Consider the following 19,217-nt stretch of genomic DNA (forward strand, 5'->3'; position numbering starts at 1 on the left):
TTTTGGGCCCATAGAAACTGTTCTTTCCACTTCCTCCTAGCAATGACAGTCATGTGACTGACCTCCACAGTGATGTGCTTCATGAAACAAACACCAGTCACCCTCTTGGCTTACAAATTTGACTTTAAAACTCAATCAGTAGTTGAGATACTCAAATTATACTTAATTAAAATAAATTTATTTTGATTGTACTGAACTTAAATATTAACAAATCTAAATTATCTATTAACATTACATTGTTTTACCTTTTTTCTCCAGAGAAACAAAATATATCCTTAAAACAAGTGTTATTTAAGGACTGGATATAGTGGCCCACACCTGTAATCCCTTCTTTCTCTCCTTCTTTCCCCCCTCTCGTGTGTGTGTGTGTGTGTGTGTGTGTGTGTGTGTGTGTGTGTGTGTGTGTGTGTGTTAGTATAAGATATCTTTGTGAAGCTTTTCTCACCCTGATCTCTGGGGCTCCAGGGGTTTTTGCTTTTTTTGGTTTTTTGTTGTTGGTTTGATTTTTTGGGGTGTTTTTGTTTGTTTGGTTGGTTGGTTGGTTGGTTTGGTTTTTTGCTTTTGGTTTTTCAAAGCAGGATTCACAGACCTAGCTAGTCCTGGAACCAGCTCTGTAGACCAAGCTGGCCACGAACTCATAGAGATCCACCTGCCTCTGCCTCCTGAGTACTGGGATTAAAGGTGTGTGCCAATTTTATTCTGGATAAATTGAGCCTGAGCCTTGTCAGGAGGGCAACTGTATTAGAATGGGTTGGCACAGAAGATCAGAGCGAAAGGGCAGTACTTTCATGTATAACTCTGGAGTGGAGGCACCTTAGTTCCAGCATCACAGTCTATGTTAAAACAGTTTAAGGACTGTAATGTACAAGTGGGTTTGCTCTTTACAGCCTTACATTTTCCTGCGATGGACACCATTTATACACAGCCAACAGTGATGGGACAGTGATTGCATGGTGTCGGAAGGACCAGCAGCGCATGAAGCAGCCCATGTTCTACTCTTTCCTCAGCAGCTATGCAGCTGGATGAAGAGAAGGGCCTTCCCCAGAGAAAATAAGCACCATACTGTGGAGCTGGCTCCAGCCACTGCAGAAACAGATGACTAAGCAGATATCCAGGAATGACACCTGTCCCTTTGGGCACACTTCCACAGCCTCCGTGGTCTTGAGAGTAAAACCCTGCCCCATTCATTCCATAATGGTGTGGAAGGCTGGGTCAGCATGTACCAGTCAAGTTTCAGGGCATTTGAGGCAAATTAAAGTCAGAATCTTGATGCTTTTTCCCAAGAAGTTATGCTGAGTCAAAGATTAGGGTCTCTCTTCTTCTCTTCTTCCAAAAAGAAACAGCAGAACCTTAAGTTAGCTATTATTTATCTAAAATACTAGAAATTTTATTTTTAAAGTTTCTGGTATATTTCCTATAAGCACACATTCTCACCATAAAAAAGAAAAGAAAAAAAAAGCTAGGAATTTTTCAGGACTCAACAATTGCTTTCTTTGAGAAGCTAATTATTCAGTAGGTGCCTCTGCACCAAATACATTCCCGAATATCTAAACAGAAAGTGAACTTCTGCGGTATCACACTAGGCTGTTTTTTCTGGTTGCCTTAGCCCAAAGAAAAGCTAGGTTTTTTCTGTAAGCCACAGGCAAGAGTATTGGTACTTTTGATTTCATGTACATCCTCATTCCCCATAAGATTTTACTTAAAATCCACAACACTAGACATCAATACCCTTGGTTCGGTGACTAATTTTCAAATATAATGGTAAATCTTTTAGCACCTGCCATTAACAATGCCATTGACAGAGCACTGAACATGTACCATCTGTAATTGAAAGTTCCAGACAGCACTCCACAATAGAGGCACAGCAGCTAATCCAGTCCACAAGGAGAGAGTTCTGCTGTGAGACAGAACCATGAAGGAAAAGAAAACAGCTGAGTATGTAAGTGGAAGGCAGGATGTTACTCTTTAGGAAACAAGTTTTTCTTGTTCCTTCTAAGCTGCCATATGAGAATCCTAGGGAAGATGGAAAGAGCCCTCCTTGTACACCATGGCATGTGAAGGCAGCTCCTAGTCTGGAATGCCTTGTCTGCCACATGAGGACAGCTGGATTTTTACTTGAGGTGCTGTTTTAATGACTTTGAGAACTGTCAGTAGGCTCAGAAATATGTCGTCATGGGATAGGAACACATGTTGCTTCCTATGAATGATTTGTGCGTTTGTTTTGGAAACTTCATAATAATGTTTACAGAACTACTTTTGTAACTTCCAGACTTTGTAAAACATTCTGCTTGTATCTACAAAATGCAATTCCAGAGTCTCTGCTGTGGGGACAGGCATAAGGAGAGGCAGTGCCTCATGACACCTTTAGGTCACATTGACATGGGCCACATGTTACTCCTTAGGTCCACTTATGAGCAGAGATAACATTACTCCTACTCACGTTGAAGTGATCAATTTGTTTTTAAAAATTCAGCTATTGTCTAGCTTTCATTTTTTTACTGAGAACTTCCAAGTTAGTCTCCTATTAGAATAGGGATGCTATGCAGTCTTGGCTTTTTTTAAGGACCAAGTTTCATCATTATCTAAAGAGAAAATATGCAAAATACCTGGTCTTGTTAAGAGTGCAATATTATATTTTTATGTAAAAATGAAAATTCATTGGGGGGACTATTTATTGAGCATGAAACCTAGTATGTATATGTTGGAAACGCTTTGTAATATGCATGTTGTAGCACACATCCCTAGAAGTCATCACATGCTGTTACCTTATACACACTGCCACTTCAGTTTGGAAATAAACTTGCTAAAAATAGACTTAAACCTGTGTCTTCTATATGTCTTGTATGCTGTGATCATACCCCAGTTGATGGCTGTTGCAGAACATGGTGTATCTGAAAGTCCTGTTACTAATAACTGGCTGTGCTGGGACAAGTTTCCTTCAAGCCAATGAGCCTCCTCAAGGAATAGAACCAACAAACAAGCCGTAGGTCGTAGAAGGAATGCTGCCACCCCCATAGATGCCTGGTGCTGTTGATGCAATTAAGGGCTCTAGAAGAGATTGTGTGGCTGAAGCCGTGCAGATAAACACAGATACCGTGTGGCTAGAGAGAAGGAAAGAACAGCCAGTGGATTGAATTAAGAGCCCTGTAGATAGTAGTATCCCATGAGACATGGCCTGTGATAGTCTGCACTTAAATTATGTTTATCCCAGCTTCATGAATGGCTTAGTGTAGGAGAAAACATAGGAATATGGGAGGAAATACAGAGTTTGCAGGAATCATAGTTAGTAGTCCACAGTCCATTGAATCTTCCCAAATGCCAATAAGTATATGCTCTCAGGCACCTCTAAACTACTCACTAAATTCATTTAAAGTCTGGCCACTGGGCCTCAATGTAGGCTGGAAAATAGTTAATAGTCACCAATAGGCCAAAGCTGTAGACAGAGTTTCTTTCCCATCTGGTCCCATAACCATTTAGCCCCAAATAAATGCATAGAGGCTTATACTAATTATCAACTGTTTGGCTGATGGCTTAGGCTTCTTACTGGCTAGCTCTCTCTTAATTAAAAACCCATAGTTATTAATCTATGTATTTTTACATGGTCTTATCTTACCTGAGAATGCCCAGACCTGTTAACTCCTTTGGCGACTACACAGTCTCCTTGGCAGCTTCTCTCTGCCTCCTCTCGCCCAAATTCTCCTTGTCGGGTAGCCTTGCATATGCTTTCTGCCTGGCTACTGACCAATCCTTGTTTTGTAAATCAACCAGTAAGAGAAACATATATTCACAGCATACAGGGCATTCCCCATCATCTCCTCTTTTCTGGCTAAATAAACAGGAAGGTTTTAACTTTAATATAGTAAAATTATATATAACAAAACAGCTATCAAGCAAGAACTATAGTTAACAATATTTAGTCCATTTACAATTGGCAAAATTTTAAAAAAATATAATCTATCTTTGTGAGTCTAAAGTTTTATATGCAACTTATCTTTTATCATAACTAAGGAAAACCATAACCATAACTATCTGTCTTCAACTCCATCAAAGACCTCAGAAGGATCATAAACTTTAAAATTCACAGAAACATCTCACTTCCAGCACAGGCACCCAAAGTTCTTCTGTAATGTTGGGGCATCTATCTTCAGCCCATAGGCCACAGTGTCTGGCAGGCTTTTTGATGAAGCAGGAAATTTGAAATTGTCTCGCCTTGTTCTGGCAAGTTCAGCAGTCACAATCCTGTGGATCCTACATCTCCAGTTTGGACAGCATGCTGTCAAGCAATCCAAACAACAGCAGTTTCTTGTCCAATAGGCCAGTTTTGCCACATTGAAGGCAAACTCCATAATGAGTTTCTTCAATGCCCATCTTCCTCTCCGACATAATTGGTGTTGCCAGGAGCAGCTGTGTCTCATTGTCATGAAAAACCCTAATAAACCATTTTAAATGCCATATTCTGTAGGTCTTTGAAAGGTTTCAGATATCTATTTGAAATTTTTCTCTGTATATCTAGAAAACCTAACTAGAATAAGTAAGTTTTGACTACTATAGGTTACTACCTATAATCTGTATTTAATTATACATTACATTTTAAATAAGCTGTATAAACACAATACCTAAACAAGAATAGAAATATACATATAAGAAAATTGACCTTAAATTTGTATCAGTAAACCAAAATCCATACCAATGTAAAGTATTCATTTCTATGTCATATTCCCTTTTTTTTTAGAAAGAGATCATTAACCATTTATAACCAACACCGTTTAAATGAAAACAAACATTTATAAACAATTATTTGGGAATGTGGGCATAATTCTTTCCAAACTGCTTCCTGCTGTTTGGGGGTGCTGTCAATCCCAAGAGGATCCTGAGAAAACCCAGAAAACTGGCCAAATCCTGGCTGTAGTAGTCTGAGTCTGTATCAGGTGGATGTTGGATCACCTGGGTCATTGCTTCAGGGGGTCTTGCTTGATCAAATCATATTAGTCTGGAAGGAATCCACAGCTTTTCATCTTGTTAACTATAGTTCTTACTTGATAACTATTTTGTTATATACAATTTTACTATGTTTAAGTTAAAACTTTTTATTTAGACAGAAAAGAGGAAGTGATGGGGGAAGTCCTTCTGTATATATGTTTTTCTTATTGGTTGATGAATAAAATACTGATTGGTCAGTAGCCAAACTGGGAGTTTAGGTGGGGCTACCAGATGAGGAGAATTCAGGGAGAGGACACAGACAGTGAGCCACCAGAGAGGTACCATGTAGCTGCTGAAGGAATAACAGGTCCGGGCATTCTCTGGTAAGAAAAGACAATGTGGAAATACTTAGATAATAAAAATAGGCTAATAATTAAGAGAGAGCTAGCTGGTAAGAAACCTGAGCCATTGGCCAAACAGTTTATAGTTAGTATAAGCCTCTGTGCATTTATTTGCCTAAATGACTGTGGGACCAGGTGGAACAGAAAACTCCATCTAAACAAAATCAGTCAGCAAGGGATGCAAATAAGCCCTCTCATGTATAAGTGGACACAGGTTCACACACATACAAACACACACTGCAAAGGTGGGAAAGGACACTTCGAGAGACAATAGAGTGATTGAACATGAATTCCAGTGGTGGAAATAAGATACTTCCCTATTACTTTTTGGCCAAGGAGACCTATAACCCCCTAAACAGTGAAGGAGGTCATTGCCACTTTGTTGGCTGCCCACCAAAACTGGATGATAAGGCCATACTGCTGAAGACACTACCTGCTTTGCAGAATGTAGAAAAACCAAGCTGGGACTGAGTTGGAAGCTTTCTCCCTACTGACTAGTTTTCATAGTGCCTTCCAGATTGCCTTATGAGTATTTACTTTTATACCCATAGATTACAGGGGTTGTCAACTTTGGTGGGAGAAACTTTTTACAGTGGACAGTGATAGCTGTAGAGACTTGTAACTGGCCTGGGTGCTGAGAATAAGTGACTCTTGACTGCTTGTCCCGAAATGAGACATCTATATTGTGCATAAGTTTCAGGGAACATTGCAGGAGAGGGGATGAAAATAATGTAGGAACTGGAGGGGAGTGTGGAGTGTCATGAATGCTGTTCTCTGAGCCTGTGGTGTCCATTGTCCTTTTGAACTCTAAGCCATTGTGTTTACCCTCAGGAGACCTGCACAACACTGGGCCCATTGACTTTCTGTCATGGGTAGGCAGAGGCACACAAGGATTTATAGGTAGTTAATGGTTGCCGGATGGAAGTGGTTCACAAGCCATCTCTTCCCTGGTGCAGGTAAGGGTTGCTTAGGGGTGAGGCTCTCACAAAGCCCCATTGCCCTGAGGATTTGTTGGCAGTTAACAGGCTCCCTGCTTCCCTAAAGGTTTTTTGTTTGCTTGGTTTGGTTTTTCGAGACAGGGTTTTTCTGTGACTTTGAAGGCTGTCCTGGAACTAGCTCTTGTAGACTAGGCTGGTCTCCAACTCACAGAGATCCACCTGCCTCTGCTGGTTTTAAAGTCATGCTGGGATAGGGTCTCAGGAGATCCTCCCCCTACCTAAGAATGTATACAGTAATGGTTGCTTTAAGGAGAGGCTCACAAGGTCATGCCCCTTCCTAAGACACTTAAGAGTTGCAGAATTTTTTCTTTCAGTGGTGCCCCTGCCTCTGTGAGTAACCCTAATTAAACAAGCTACACTTGAATGAAATCATTTGTTTCTGTCTATCTGAGGTGAGATGTTTGCTCTTGTCTCCTTAAAAAAGTTCATGCAACAGTGGCTTTTTAAGAAGCCCCATCTGTTTTCCTTGGTTCCCTTATAAATTTCTACCACTAGGAATAGATAAGGCAACTCTCATTTCTTAATTTTAGTTTTTGTTCTAAACCGCTATATTTCAGTTTTTCTTATCCTTAAATGAACTTAACACATCAGTCCCAAGATCAGCCTCTCATTTTAAATGGCAGAATGTCTGTCCCTTCTTTGTGGCAGGACTGTATTGAGACTAGAGCTGAGGCTATGATACCATGCAGTCTTGCTGTTCCTGCCTCATGGGCCTTACAGGCTGGTGAGAAGCCACTGTAAATGCAGCAGGTAGCTCAGCCTGTGTGCAAGTCACAATCCATAGTAAGTGCTGGGGAGGTGGGACTGAGGTACTCTGAGAATAGCAGGAACAATTTGGTTTTGGTGGGGTTGATTTACAAAGCCTCCTACCACTGAGCTACATTCCCAGCACTTGTTTTGTAAAATAGGGTTTCTGTGTCCCCCAGGCTAGTCTGAAACTTCCAGTCCTCTGTGCTCTGGCATAACATGCATGCACCACTATTCCCAGGCAGAGAGCCTCTTTAATGACTAAAAGTGTTGTTGCAACCTAATAGATGAACACAAACCCAAGTGAAGACAGGCATCAAGGTGTTGCAGATAGAACACATCCGAAGACCATGACAAAAATGCCAGCAGCAGGTCAAGGTCAGGAGTGTGGGAAGGAACGTCTACCCATATCCCAGTCTTTACCATGGGGAAGGCTGCAGAGTGGCAGGCACCTGCAGAGACAGAGGGCGCAGGGGTGGGAACCGCTGCTCCTCTGCCTGCATCTGTGGTGTTTTACAGTGTTTCAGCCTGGTTTAGTGTTCTTCTGTCCCCCAGGAAATCAACAGCATTGCTTTTCAGTGTAACCTGCCAACCCCATGCCCTCCCTCTGCATGCCTGTTTCGGGTAAGTAAGGATGCAGAAAGGAGAGACTCTTGGGAGCTCTTTCCTAGCTATCTATATCTAGTTCCCACTGCTTGGGATAACTTGCTAATGCTGCTGCACATTGACAAAGAAGAGCTACAGTATTGGGAAAGGTTAAAAGTTGAGAAGAAAGACACTGTTTTTACTTTGTGTTATCTTTCTCAGGACCTGCCCCTAGCTGTTACCCATTGGTCCTCACATAGGTGACAAAATGTTTCAGTTTGTTCCCCCAAAGTGTCTCATGTTTTGGACAGCTTTACCATTTTTTCTCTCTGAGAACTCCTCTAATCAGGACAAAACTTTATGCACTATGAAACCAAGACACTTCAAACTCCAACAGGCCACTCTGGTTACTAAGATGAAATACACTCAAATGGCCTGCATTACAAGAAAGACACAGACAGAAAGGTATATCCTGCTGTTGTCGGAGGGAAATTCCTAACACGACATGCCCTGTGAAGGCTGAGCCTGACATCAGCCTTCCTTCTGCGGGCCTGAGAGTTGGCCCTCTCCTGAGCAGAGCCGATGAGAGGCGAGTTTTTAAAAGATGATGCTGTGGCAAGTTTGCTTCATCCTCAATGTGAAATAAACTGGTCTCACACCAGTTTCTGGTAGCTGATTGCAAGAAGTATTCTTTTTCATTCTCAAATGTTGAGCTTGTTCAAACTTTTTAAAATCCTTAAAATTCAGTTCAAAGTTTTTAAAAATAGTATTTTCTGAGATTATAGTAAAATCTACACTATAGTTTCCATTTGTGGTTGAATAACTTAGTTTCTTCTGCTACTGTGATAAAAAAAAAAAAGCAGTTTATCATCTTTGGACTCAGAGTGTGTAAGGACTCAGGATGCCAAGTGGAAGCCAGAACCGCTCTTTCTGGGTGGCCCCTCTGACCAGCCCGGCCCCTCACATGAGGGCTGCTGCAAGACATGCACTTGCTGCTGCACCCAGACAGCCACCACTGCAGCTGGTGTGGCTGTGGGCTCTGCAGTGGATTACACCCTGGGTCATGCCATCCCTGGGGGCTTCAGTGGAAATAGCAGTGCTGATCTTGCCAGGCCTGACGTCACCCAGCTGCTGGGCCAGCAGTCTCCAGGGCCATGCTCTCTTGAGATCAGTTTCTGGAATGTGTCCAGAACCAGAGTGACATCAGGCTCTGCGAGGGCTTCAATGAGGTGTTGTGACAGTGCAGAATTGCAAATGGTTTACTCAAAAAGTTCAAACTGAAGAAATTGAAATGGGCTCTGCCTAATTTACAGTGCAAGTGTGGACCGTGAGTAAAGAAACCTTATTTCTAAAGCTCCATTACTTTCAGAATAGCCATGAAAGAGTTCTAACTGTATAGTTATTCGCTCAACGTGTAGTGTTGGGGACTGGATAAATGATGGCCTCCTTGAACCAGCTGTATTGTTTTTTTGTGAGTTAATGAAAATAAAATTGTTTGATTCTGAGAAAAAAACAAAAATATAAACAAAACAAAACACTGGCTAAAGCCATTTGTTGAATAGGATTGAGATGACATCCAGTAGCTGATGGAAGCAGATGAAGTGATCCACAGCTAAGCACTGGGCTGAGCTCCTAGAGTTGAGTTGAAGAGAGGGAGGAGGGATCATATGAGCAAGGAGGGGTTCAAGACCATGATGGGGAAACCACAGTGACAACCGATCCAAGTTACCAGTAGCTTACAGACTCTGGATTGACACATGGGGAACCTGCATGGGACCAAACTAGGCCCTCTGAATGTGGATAATGGTTATGGGACTTGATCTGTTTGGGCAAGGCCCTGGCAGTAGGACCAGGACTTATCCCTGGTGCATGAACTGGCTTTTTGGAGCCCATTACCTATAGTGGGATACCTTGCCCAGCCTGATTCACGGGGGAGGAGCTTTGTCCTGCCTCAACTTGGTATCCCAGATTTTGGTGACAACCCAAGGGAGACCTTATCCACTCTGAGGAGTAGATGAGGGGTGAGACGGGGAGGTGGGGAGGAGGGAGAAGGCAAGGGAGGGGAAACTGGGGTTGGAATATAAAAATAAAAAAATTAGGATTGAGAATGACAGTTGAACACGTGTATCCTCTCAGAGGTTAGTTTGCACAGCTATGTTTAGATGTAGTGAAAACTTCTTATTTCCATCTCTTTTTGAGACTCGAAGTTCAATTGTTGCCTGCTGTACCAGAAGCAACTGGTCTCTTTGAGCCTGCTACAGCTATACCCTGTGCACTCACACTATACCAATCAGTGCTCTGCTGTTTCTATCCTTGATGATGCTATACTTAGGATATCCTACTTCATGTCTCCCAGAGGCCGGTGAATTACAGGTTTGTTTCCCAGAACGGCTGCTAATCTTTGTGTGGGAGGCAGCCCAAAGGAATACAACTTCCCCGCCAGAGCCCTAGATGCTGAACTTTGGTCTTACATGTGTGTGAGACAAAAAGGGGAGAGGGGGCTGGGAGAGTTCAAGGTATCCCAGCGGATTGACATCCGTAAAAGGAAACCTAAGCTCAACTTGGATGCAGCTGGTTTGAGGGAAGAGTGTACAACTGAGCCAGGGATTGCAAGAGATAATGGATCCCAGAGAGGAATAGCGAACACAGTTTTGTACTACTTGAATTTTCAACTGCAGTATCTGTGGGTCTTTCGCACTCAGTCTCTGTGCTGTGAACAGTACTGGCTACATCGTTGCGTCATGGCTTAATTCTGCGGCCTAATGGAACTCCTGAGAGCTACAAAGACAATCGGTGTGAGTTTCTGCCCCAATGGGCCTTTCTGGCCTCTTGGAGCAGCTCCACTCCATCAAGGTGCACCTTCATTCAGGGTGCAGTGGGGGATGTGAACTAGATCCGCGAAAATGTGAGGTACCCTGGTCCAGCGTCACTTACAGCAGGGTTGGCTGAAGGTGGACGGGAGGAGGATTTTTAAGAAATCTCCCTGTCAGTAGTGTTTATAGACAGAAGTAACACCTTGCCTTAGTGACTCTGCTCGAAATGTTTTCCGAGCTTCTGTCTTCAGATGGCTTTGTATGATTTTATGAGAGTTGGAAGACAGGCGTGGCTGAAGCTGCTTTTTCCCTCAAGGAAGATGAGTATGGTAATTCATCGCTTTACACTGAGAATCACAAGACACAGTTGCATTAGGGCGAGGCCTGACCAGCCACGACCGTCTCACCGCTAAGAGTCGCCAGGATTCCCCGCGGCAGCAGTGCCCTGCTGTCCACTCACGCTCCAGTGGCTGCTTGGGAGGCAGCTGCTCTGCCCAGCCCGGCCGCGTGGCGTTCTTGCCCACGTTGCTTAGCGACGTCGGCTTAAGGACGGTGCGCATTTCCAGATGTTCAGCTTCTGCGCTCGCAGCGGCCACCTTCCTCGGCGTGAGGCACCCTAAGTGTCCCCAGGTGAAGTATCCTGAGCTGGCCGCCCCCACTCTACACTCGGGGATCTGCCCGGGGCTCATAAGCCCTCCAGGATGCGCGCACCCCGGGAGGGCGGGTCTGGGTGAGGCGAGGGGCTAGGGGCGCGCAGAGCCGGGCGCGGGAGCCCCGGTGACGCACAAGTGACGTCGGCGGCGGCGGGCGGGATTTCCCGGCCCCTCCCGGCGCGGGAGGAGACCTGCTGCGGAGTGGGTGCTCCGGGGTGGGTGCGGCCAGCGTGGCGCAGCAGGCTAGGGTTGGGGGTCACCGCCTTGCACTCTGTGGGCCCGCTGCGCAGACCCGGAACCCCGCGTGCGGGTGGCTTTGATGTGACTTGGGTTCCGCGCCGCGCCCCCTTCCTCCCCAGACGCGCACAGTCTTCTGTGGCCCGGGACCCCGCGGGCAGCGTTTGCACCGAGCTCGAGGCGCGCGATGCCACTTGGCCTGGCTTCCCCCCTCGAGCGCCGTGCGGAGGAACCAGCCCGCGTCTGAGCGGCACCGGCTGCGGTAAGTGGCGCCCGAGCCCCCGGGAGGGCGCGGCGCCTCGTCGGGGAACCTCGGCCCAGGTCCCTCCAGCCCTGTGAAAGCAGGTTTGAAATCAGAAGTCTCTGAACTGGAGAGACATTCTGGCTCCTGGCTCTTCTCTGGAGATGCCACGGCACGCGACATAAAGACCTGTGGTTCTATGTGGCGGGGGGGGGGCGCACACGGTGCACCACCGCGGGGCGCCTCCAGCCTGAGCCTCCCTCGTGTGCATAGGCAACCCAGGCCTCGGGGGACACAGCTGCCCCAAGATCGCGGCGGGCCGAAGCTTCTAGAGGACCCTCCTGCAACCGCAGGGCGTAGAGTAGTTAATTGCTGTCCTCTGGACGAGGGACGTCCCCAGTGCAGAGGCCCATAGGGGGTGGATGGCATGGCCACTGTTCATTTTGTTGGGAGCAGTGTTTTTAGCGGGGGTTCGCAGAAGCCCCCTGCTTTCCTGACTCCAGGACACCTGCCTCGGGTAGAGGGGAATGCATGGTGACTCCGGGTAGTTTGTGCCCTCCCTCCTGATGGCGACTGTCCCCGAAGCTGGTGCTGAAACGCGCTGCTGAACTCGAGGGGCATAGCCTTGGAAGAGGGATCTTTGCTTTAATTTTTAGTCGCCTGGGAAATAATGAGGCGAGATGCCAGTTATGGCTGCAAAAAGCGCCTTCATTTAGGCGAATCTGCTTCTTGTATTTTGAGCTAAGATGTGAGAATACTTCCAAATGTACAAAGTTTGATCGGGTGAAAGATAAATCCTGTCCTCTAGTCCCAGGGCTCTGTAAAGGCTGGCAGCCGGCTGGCTGGTATCTCAACCAGAGCAAGCCTGGGATGCTGTGCTGGGGTTCCAGTGAAAAAGCGTCACTCCTGCTTCCAGCGCGAGATGCGACGGCCCCCATGGCTGCAGCAAAGCACCCGGGCCGTGTGCAGGCTAGCTAGTTCTTCATGACCGGAGCACCCCCACCCTTTTCCTCAGGTTGGGTTACAAGGAGCAAGGCAGCTACTTCCTCATGTGGTCTGTCACCTGGGAGAGACCACCGTGGGAGGCACTTGGAGCTGTCAGTCTTGAGAAACAAAGCAGGCTGCTTGAAGCTTGGAAGCTGAACTTGGGGTTGGCGGATTTCTCTAGCCAGCCGAACGGCATTACTGAGAATACGGGGTGGGGGGGGACGCTACTGGGGTGCATTGCCAGCCAAGGGACTCTCAGGTTGAGAGAACTGTGACCATGCAGACCTCAGGCCCCAGTCCTTACTCTCAGGAATGGAGTCCAGGGAGGAAGCAATGGAGGGACTTGGGCAGAAAACTGCACTGGGAAGGAGGAACATTTTCTCATGGTGATCTGTAAGAAGGGAGCTGTCTCCTGTTCGTTTCATAGTGTTTAAAGAATGGCTGTCCCCAGAGATCCCAAATCTCAAGTGCTCTTCACCACTGTGGAACATCAGATGACACAGGGCCCTTGCCTTTGTCCCTTCTCAGCATCGCTGGCCACCTGGGGCTGAGAGTGGCTGTGTGTGTGTCTCCACCCGCAGGTACTCACACAGGGCACACCGGCTGTCTACTTACTGCCCTATCCTGTGCCAGCTCTTCGTGTATCTCACTTGATTCTGTCTTCAAGGGGAGGGTGTTGATGGTGTATATTAGAAGTTTTTTGGGGGGGTCTGAAGCAATGTCTGATTATTTTTAAATCTACATTCTGCTACCCAATCTTGCTGATTTCCCTTTTTTCTTTCCAGCATTCTTATTGCCTTTAGACAAATTCTACCATTGACACATTTAGTATTCATGTCACATTATTCATTCAGTTTTCTTAAACCAAAAGCTGAAACTCCTTGAATTCTACAAGAGCAACAAGACTGGGTAGCGAAGAGATTTTCCCTGAAAGTCAGACAAACCTGTAGGTGTCCAGGTAGGGAGGCAGGAGAACAAGCGGAGGGTCCTGCTACTAGAGGGCTTTAAGTGGCTGCCTAAAAACCAAGAATGAGACAAAGCCTTTCAAGAAACCAGAGGGAAAAGCACAAATGAAACACAGGGAATAAGACGGAGGCTAGAAAAGCCACTAAAAGATTCATGCGGAAAAATCGGGACACTTGTAAAGAGATGGGTTCTCTGAGCTGTGGCACCACTGTGGCAGCAGCTGGGCAGTCCCTGTGGCAGCAGCTGGGCAGTCCCTGGCAGATGGGATTGTGTGGAAGCAGTGATACTTGCCTCGCTGCCCAGCAGGAGTGAGGACACATAAGGCGTCGCGGGGACACTGTCCATCATGTGGCCTTGATGTCTTGGGTGTCTACAGGCAGCTTTACAAGGGCTGAGCCTTTCAGAGGCAGAGAGGGAGGCAGGCACCCAGATGAGCGGGCCCAGGGCTGGGGTCAGTGCTTGCTGGGGATGGGCTGGGTACATGATGAGAATGGCCTTGGTTGATCTTCATGTGACAATTGCAGGGTTGGGGTTCTGCAAAGCATCATAGTGGGGAAGTGTCTGTGGTGGGTGGTGGGGACTTCAACAAAGGACAGTGTGAAGAGATGACAAGTGGAATCGACAGAGAAGAGCGAGTGACTGAAGCCGGGTGTGGCTCTTCCCAAAGGTGATGGCATGTTCTTCTTTCGCCTCAGAGTTCTCTCTAAGGGCCTGGGTCAGCTCTCCCTTTGGAGATGTGCACGAAAGAGGTTCTTAGAGAAAGGAGAAACACTGTCATTGTCACTTGGAGTCTGAGGGACTGCTTCTTCCTAACACATGGGCATACAGTGCTCATGAGCTGTCAGCTGTCCCTGCTTTTGTGCCCTTCTCCTTCCCTCTGGGTCCTGCTAGTGTTGTGTCTGAGGCACAGCTTCCAGGCCTCCTTCAACCCCAAAGCTGTCCAAACAGGAGGATGTCCACATGGGAGAATCAAGAAGGGATTCTTAGAAAACAAGAAGGGATAATGGATCTGCAGAGGAAGTAAGGCTGGGCTTGACAGTGGCCCAGCTATCACCAGATGAGGGGTGACTGTGCTCTGTGTGGGTCTGGGAGGTGGGGCACAATGTGGGCACAGGCTTGGCGGGCCCCTTTCTAGTGCACAGCATGCACCACTCTGCATGGGGCCACATGTGCCCAAAGTGACTGTTACACCCCTAGGAAAGAGTTGTGCATTCCCTCTACCTACTACTGTTGGGTGCCTCTGATAGCCCAGGACCCTCACACACTGGTCGTCTGGGGCTCGTGCCTCTCTTTCTTATCTTTGAGGACAGTTGGACACGCCCAGGGTTTGTGTTCACTGTAGGATCTTTCCAGCCCAATCAAGAAGCCACGTATACTGCCTTGGCTTGCCTGCAGGTCATATGTGAGTGAAAACTTCTAGCAGGCGCTCACCATGGCCCAGAGCCTGGGGCATGCTAAAGGGAAGCGAATTGCTGATGTTCAGTTCTGTTCAACTGTCTTGGGGGAAATTCTCTCCTCTCTGCCCGGCTAACTTGCCTCTCAGTCACTGGGCATTTATCCACTGCTCCACCCATAGTAGTCTGTCTAGAAGGGGCATCCTGTAGCCCAGCAAATAGAGCCAAGTCCTGTAAGTATGTCTGGTGTCATTTGAGGGCAAGAGTGTCTGCAGTGGAGTGACAGACTCTCTGCCCCTCCAGGGCAGTGGTGGAGGTGGAATGTGGTTGAGAGGGTGGTGATGAGCGTGGGTGGAGAATTCCAAGCCCTTAGCAGACCTCAAGAGAAGAAACGAAGGAAAGATGGTGTCCTCAGAACTCTGTCAGGGGCAGGGGAAGGTGTAGATTTATGAGAAGGACTCACTCGGTGTCACATACTTCCTCTTCAGTTGGATTTTACCTGAAGGGGAGATGTTGGCATCTTCTGGAGGCCCCTCTCCCACCATGCCCTCCCCGGGAGCAGCTCAGCATGTTGCTCCTTGCCCCTTTCCCTGGCGCGCGTCTTTCGTGTCTCTTGTAGGCCAGTCCTTCGGCACATACTCAGTGCACACCCCCGTGAGCATGCCCACTCACCACTCTGCCATCCCAGGCTCCTTGGCCTCACCTTTCTCCTGCCATCAGGGGTACACGGGTGGCTGCTGTGTGATGCTCAGGTCTGACTCCCCCTCCTCCCGCTGAGTCCCTCATTCTGTACAGCTCAGTTGGGCTTTCTCACTGTGCTTTCTCAGCCCCAGAGATGATACAGCAGGGAACAGGACGTGGGCAGTGGAGAGCCACACAGAGCTCCTGCCCTCTGGATAGGCACCTCAGAGGGGGGATTATTCTCAGTGGAGTGCGGATCTCTCAAGGGAAAGCATTCAGCAGAGAAAACACTTCAAGCAGAAATGTATTTTATCAGATCACAATGATAACATACTCCAGAGAAAAGGTAGAGCAGGCTAACCCAGGTGGGTGGGAGTAGACCACTGGGTGCTGTGTTGTAGACTTTTAAAGAGGTTTGTGTACATATGTATAATCCCAAACCACGGAGGAGTGATGACTTTGTAGGCTATTTCTTCCCATGATCTTCTTGAGAAGCCCATAAAGGGAGTCAAGGGTGTGAGGTTGATCTGGCTGTGACATCTGCCACTACATTAATCTCCAGGGTTGATTTGACTGATCTGGCTGGCTAGGGGGGTGTACCCTACCTCCATCATGGCTCCACATCTGTCCCTCCTGAAGCTATACACTTAGGAGGTGAAGAGGGCTGCCTTCTGCAGTGTAGGAGGATGACTTTCTGCTATAGAGAAGGACTGTCCCTGGTCAAAGGTAGCAGCACACCCCTGACAGAACCTCCAAACAAACCCTCAAAGTGTCAAAGCCACTGGGCAAATGATAGTATAACAAACCAAAGTCTCTTGAGAACACAAAGCCTCTGGCACTAGTGAGATTTCCAGAGATCTACAAGGATGACACCAGCTGGCAATCTAAGCAATAGTGGAGAGGCTACCCTATAAGGCCCTTCCCTGATAATGAGATTGATGACTACTTTGTATGCCATCCTAGAGCCTTCATCCAGTGGCTGATGGAAGCAGAGGCAGACACCTACAGCTAAACACTGAACTGAACTCCTGGAAACCAGTTGCAGAGAGGGAGGAGTGATGAGCAAAGGGGTCAAGACCGGGCTGGTGAAACCCACAGAAACAGCTGACCTGAACAAAGGGGAGCTCATGAATTCCAGACTGATGGCTGAGAGGCCAGCATGGGACTGATCCAGACCCATGGGTGTCAGTGAGGAGGCCTCGGCAATCTTTGGGGCCTCGGGCACTAGATCAGTATTTATCCCTGGTGTACGAATGGACTTGGGGAGCCCATTCCATGTGGAGGGACACTCTCTCAGCCTGGACACATGGGAGAGGGCCTAGGCCCTGCCCCAGATGATATGACAGACTTTGGAGGTCCCCCATGAAGAGCCTCACCCTCCCTGGAGAGCGGAGTGGGGATTGGGGGGACGGGAGAGGGAGCTGGGATTGACATATGAAGCAAGCTTGTTTCTAATTTAAATTTAAAAAACATAAAAAAGATACACCTGGGAATTGGTAAAGAGGCCTGGGTCTTAGTTTGTGATACACAGGAAAGAACACGCTCAACCACCAGGGTGTGTAACCACAGTCAGGTGTGCTAGCCATCAGCGGACACAGCTGGCTATGAAGACGCAGCTCCAGTGTCCTTTGTTTCCTTGCACCTAATTTCCTGTCTGCATAGTCTTCTCACCACCAATAGGAAGCAAGAAAGTCAAAAGTCAGGGCTGGAGAGATGCAAACAAGAAAAATGCTCAAGGAACATGTTGCCAGAAAGGGCATGGCAGGCTGGAGGAAGAGACGCAGTTCTTGTGGCCCAGAACACGTGGCAGAGAGCTCTCTGTTACTCTGAAAGAAACCTCTTCCTGCCCTGAGGGATCTGTGGAAGCACCGCTGAGCTAGTTCTCTGTCTCTGTGATAAATCCTGACATGAACAAGAGGAAGTGTTTACTTGGCTCTGGGTTTCAGAGGTTCCAACCCATGGCTGGCTCCATTGCCACAGGCCTGTGGTGTCGGTGGGGGTGTTTCCAGAGGCAGTTATGCTCTGGGAGCTCCAATGTAGTCAGTGTTTCTTCATGTGTTCAGCAACAGCATTACTGGGGGTGGGGAGGGCGCTTGGAGTGTGTCACATGGGGCCTCTGTCTCATCCCGGCTTTTTCCTGTGTCACCTCTCTCTGCCTTCTGCCCACCATGATGTGAACGGAGGCCTGAGAAACTGAACTAAAAGAAATAATCCCTTTCCTTGAGACATTCTGTCAGGAACCAGGTCATTGAAAGATAAACTAACGCATCTTGGTGGAAAGGAGGGAGAGTGCCTGCCTGGTTGCCAGTGCAGCAATCAATACCTGCCACTGTCCATCATCTGGGAATGTGGAGTGTCACCCTTTCAGAAACAACCGTGGGGCCCTGGCCCACAGGTCAGACGCTGTCATCTGGGGGGGGGAGGGGATTTGTCCCTGCTTGCCTCTGGCCCAGCCTAACACTGTCTATTGCCCCTGTACTCAGGAACAGGTCACCCTGAGCAGATCCCCATTGTCTCAGATCTGCACTGGGCGGCCTATCAGCACCTTGAAGACATAGCCGGGTCGGCTTGCACATCTTTCCTGGAAAATATCTAGGTCATTTCCAGACTTGTTTCATGTGTCCCATTTATCCTCCACTACTGCTAAAATATTCTCTCCCATGCATAGAATACTTGAGCAACACAAATGAGTCTTGTCTGCAAAGAAAACCACTGCAGAGAGCTCTTTGTAATGTGTGTAACAGGTGACTCACAGCATTGCGTTGGCGGGTGGCAGCCGTCGGAGCCCGTGCTGCCTCTCACTGTCTTAAGGCAGTTGTCTTTGAGTAGTCACTTGGTGTGAGCCATTCTTTGAATACAGAATGAAAACTATACTCATAGGTCTTTTCTTTCAAGAGCCAGCTAACAACTTGATCTCTGATCTCAAAAGGAGGAGAGAGGCATATGGCAGCATCTGTCAGACCCTGAATTTGTCATTGATTTTGTTCCCACTGGCAGCGTTTTGTTTGATTATAATAATCTTGGGGCAAGAGAACGACAAAAAAATGCAGAAAGATGGAAGCTTGGTTGAGTCACACAAGTAATTGAAAATGGAAACAGATTTTGTAGCAAGTATGGCTCCTCATGTATTTCCCAATGTTCAAGCTGTATCACTAGACCCAGCAACCCATCTATTCTACTTTTCCAGCACAGTCTACAAGCCATTCTGCAGCCACCGTGGGCAGTGTGTACCCCCAGGAGGAGTGTGCATATAAACTAAACCTTATCTTCTTGTCTGTCCTACCCAGGACATGAATCAGCTTTGTCCATTGTATCCATGCTGTATATGGTACCTACCTGTTAGTTACTTAGTAGCCATCTCAGTTACCAAATTGTCACAGTATTTGTGTTCAGAAAAGATTAATCTGTTTCATAGGCATATATGCATAGGAAAACCTATAGCATATATGATCGATGGTTTTGGGCATTCACTTGAGGGGGCAGTCTTGAAGTGACTAAATTTGGACAGAGACAGATGTGGGAGTTAATAACAGACCATAAGCAATTCAGGTCAGGTCTGCACTGGCAAAAAAGAGGTGCAGAGAGGAGACCTGA

General features: G+C 47.2%; 2 protein-coding genes and 1 pseudogene across 7 annotated transcripts in view; all 3 read left to right on the forward strand.

Moving 5' to 3' along the window:
* Lyst (lysosomal trafficking regulator) overlaps window positions 1-2,820 on the forward strand; it is a 165,957-nt gene extending 163,137 nt beyond the window's left edge. For all 4 annotated transcript variants that reach the window (XM_040755607.1, XM_040755606.1, XM_040755610.1 and 1 more), the window contains one exon: window positions 888-2,820. In XM_040755607.1, coding sequence (XP_040611541.1) covers window positions 888-1,026 — 139 coding nt within the window. In that variant the 3' untranslated portion in view covers window positions 1,027-2,820. The remainder of the gene's footprint in view (window positions 1-887) is intronic.
* A 5,695-nt stretch (window positions 2,821-8,515) lies between these two features.
* On the forward strand, window positions 8,516-9,041 carry LOC110341174 (annotated as a pseudogene).
* A 1,909-nt stretch (window positions 9,042-10,950) lies between these two features.
* Gng4 (G protein subunit gamma 4) overlaps window positions 10,951-19,217 on the forward strand; it is a 40,762-nt gene continuing 32,495 nt past the window's right edge. The window contains exon 1 of one of the 3 annotated variants that reach the window (XM_040755615.1): window positions 10,951-11,094. The gene's annotated coding sequence lies outside the window, so the exon portion shown is untranslated. Of the gene's footprint in view, window positions 11,095-11,307; window positions 11,617-19,217 lie in introns of those variants that run through there. The other 2 variants (XM_040755613.1, XM_040755612.1) reach the window with 2 other exon arrangements.

The sequence above is a fragment of the Mesocricetus auratus genome, unplaced genomic scaffold (genome assembly GCF_017639785.1).
Source record: "Mesocricetus auratus isolate SY011 unplaced genomic scaffold, BCM_Maur_2.0 Super-Scaffold_100013, whole genome shotgun sequence".
NCBI classification, from domain to species: domain Eukaryota; kingdom Metazoa; phylum Chordata; class Mammalia; order Rodentia; family Cricetidae; genus Mesocricetus; species Mesocricetus auratus.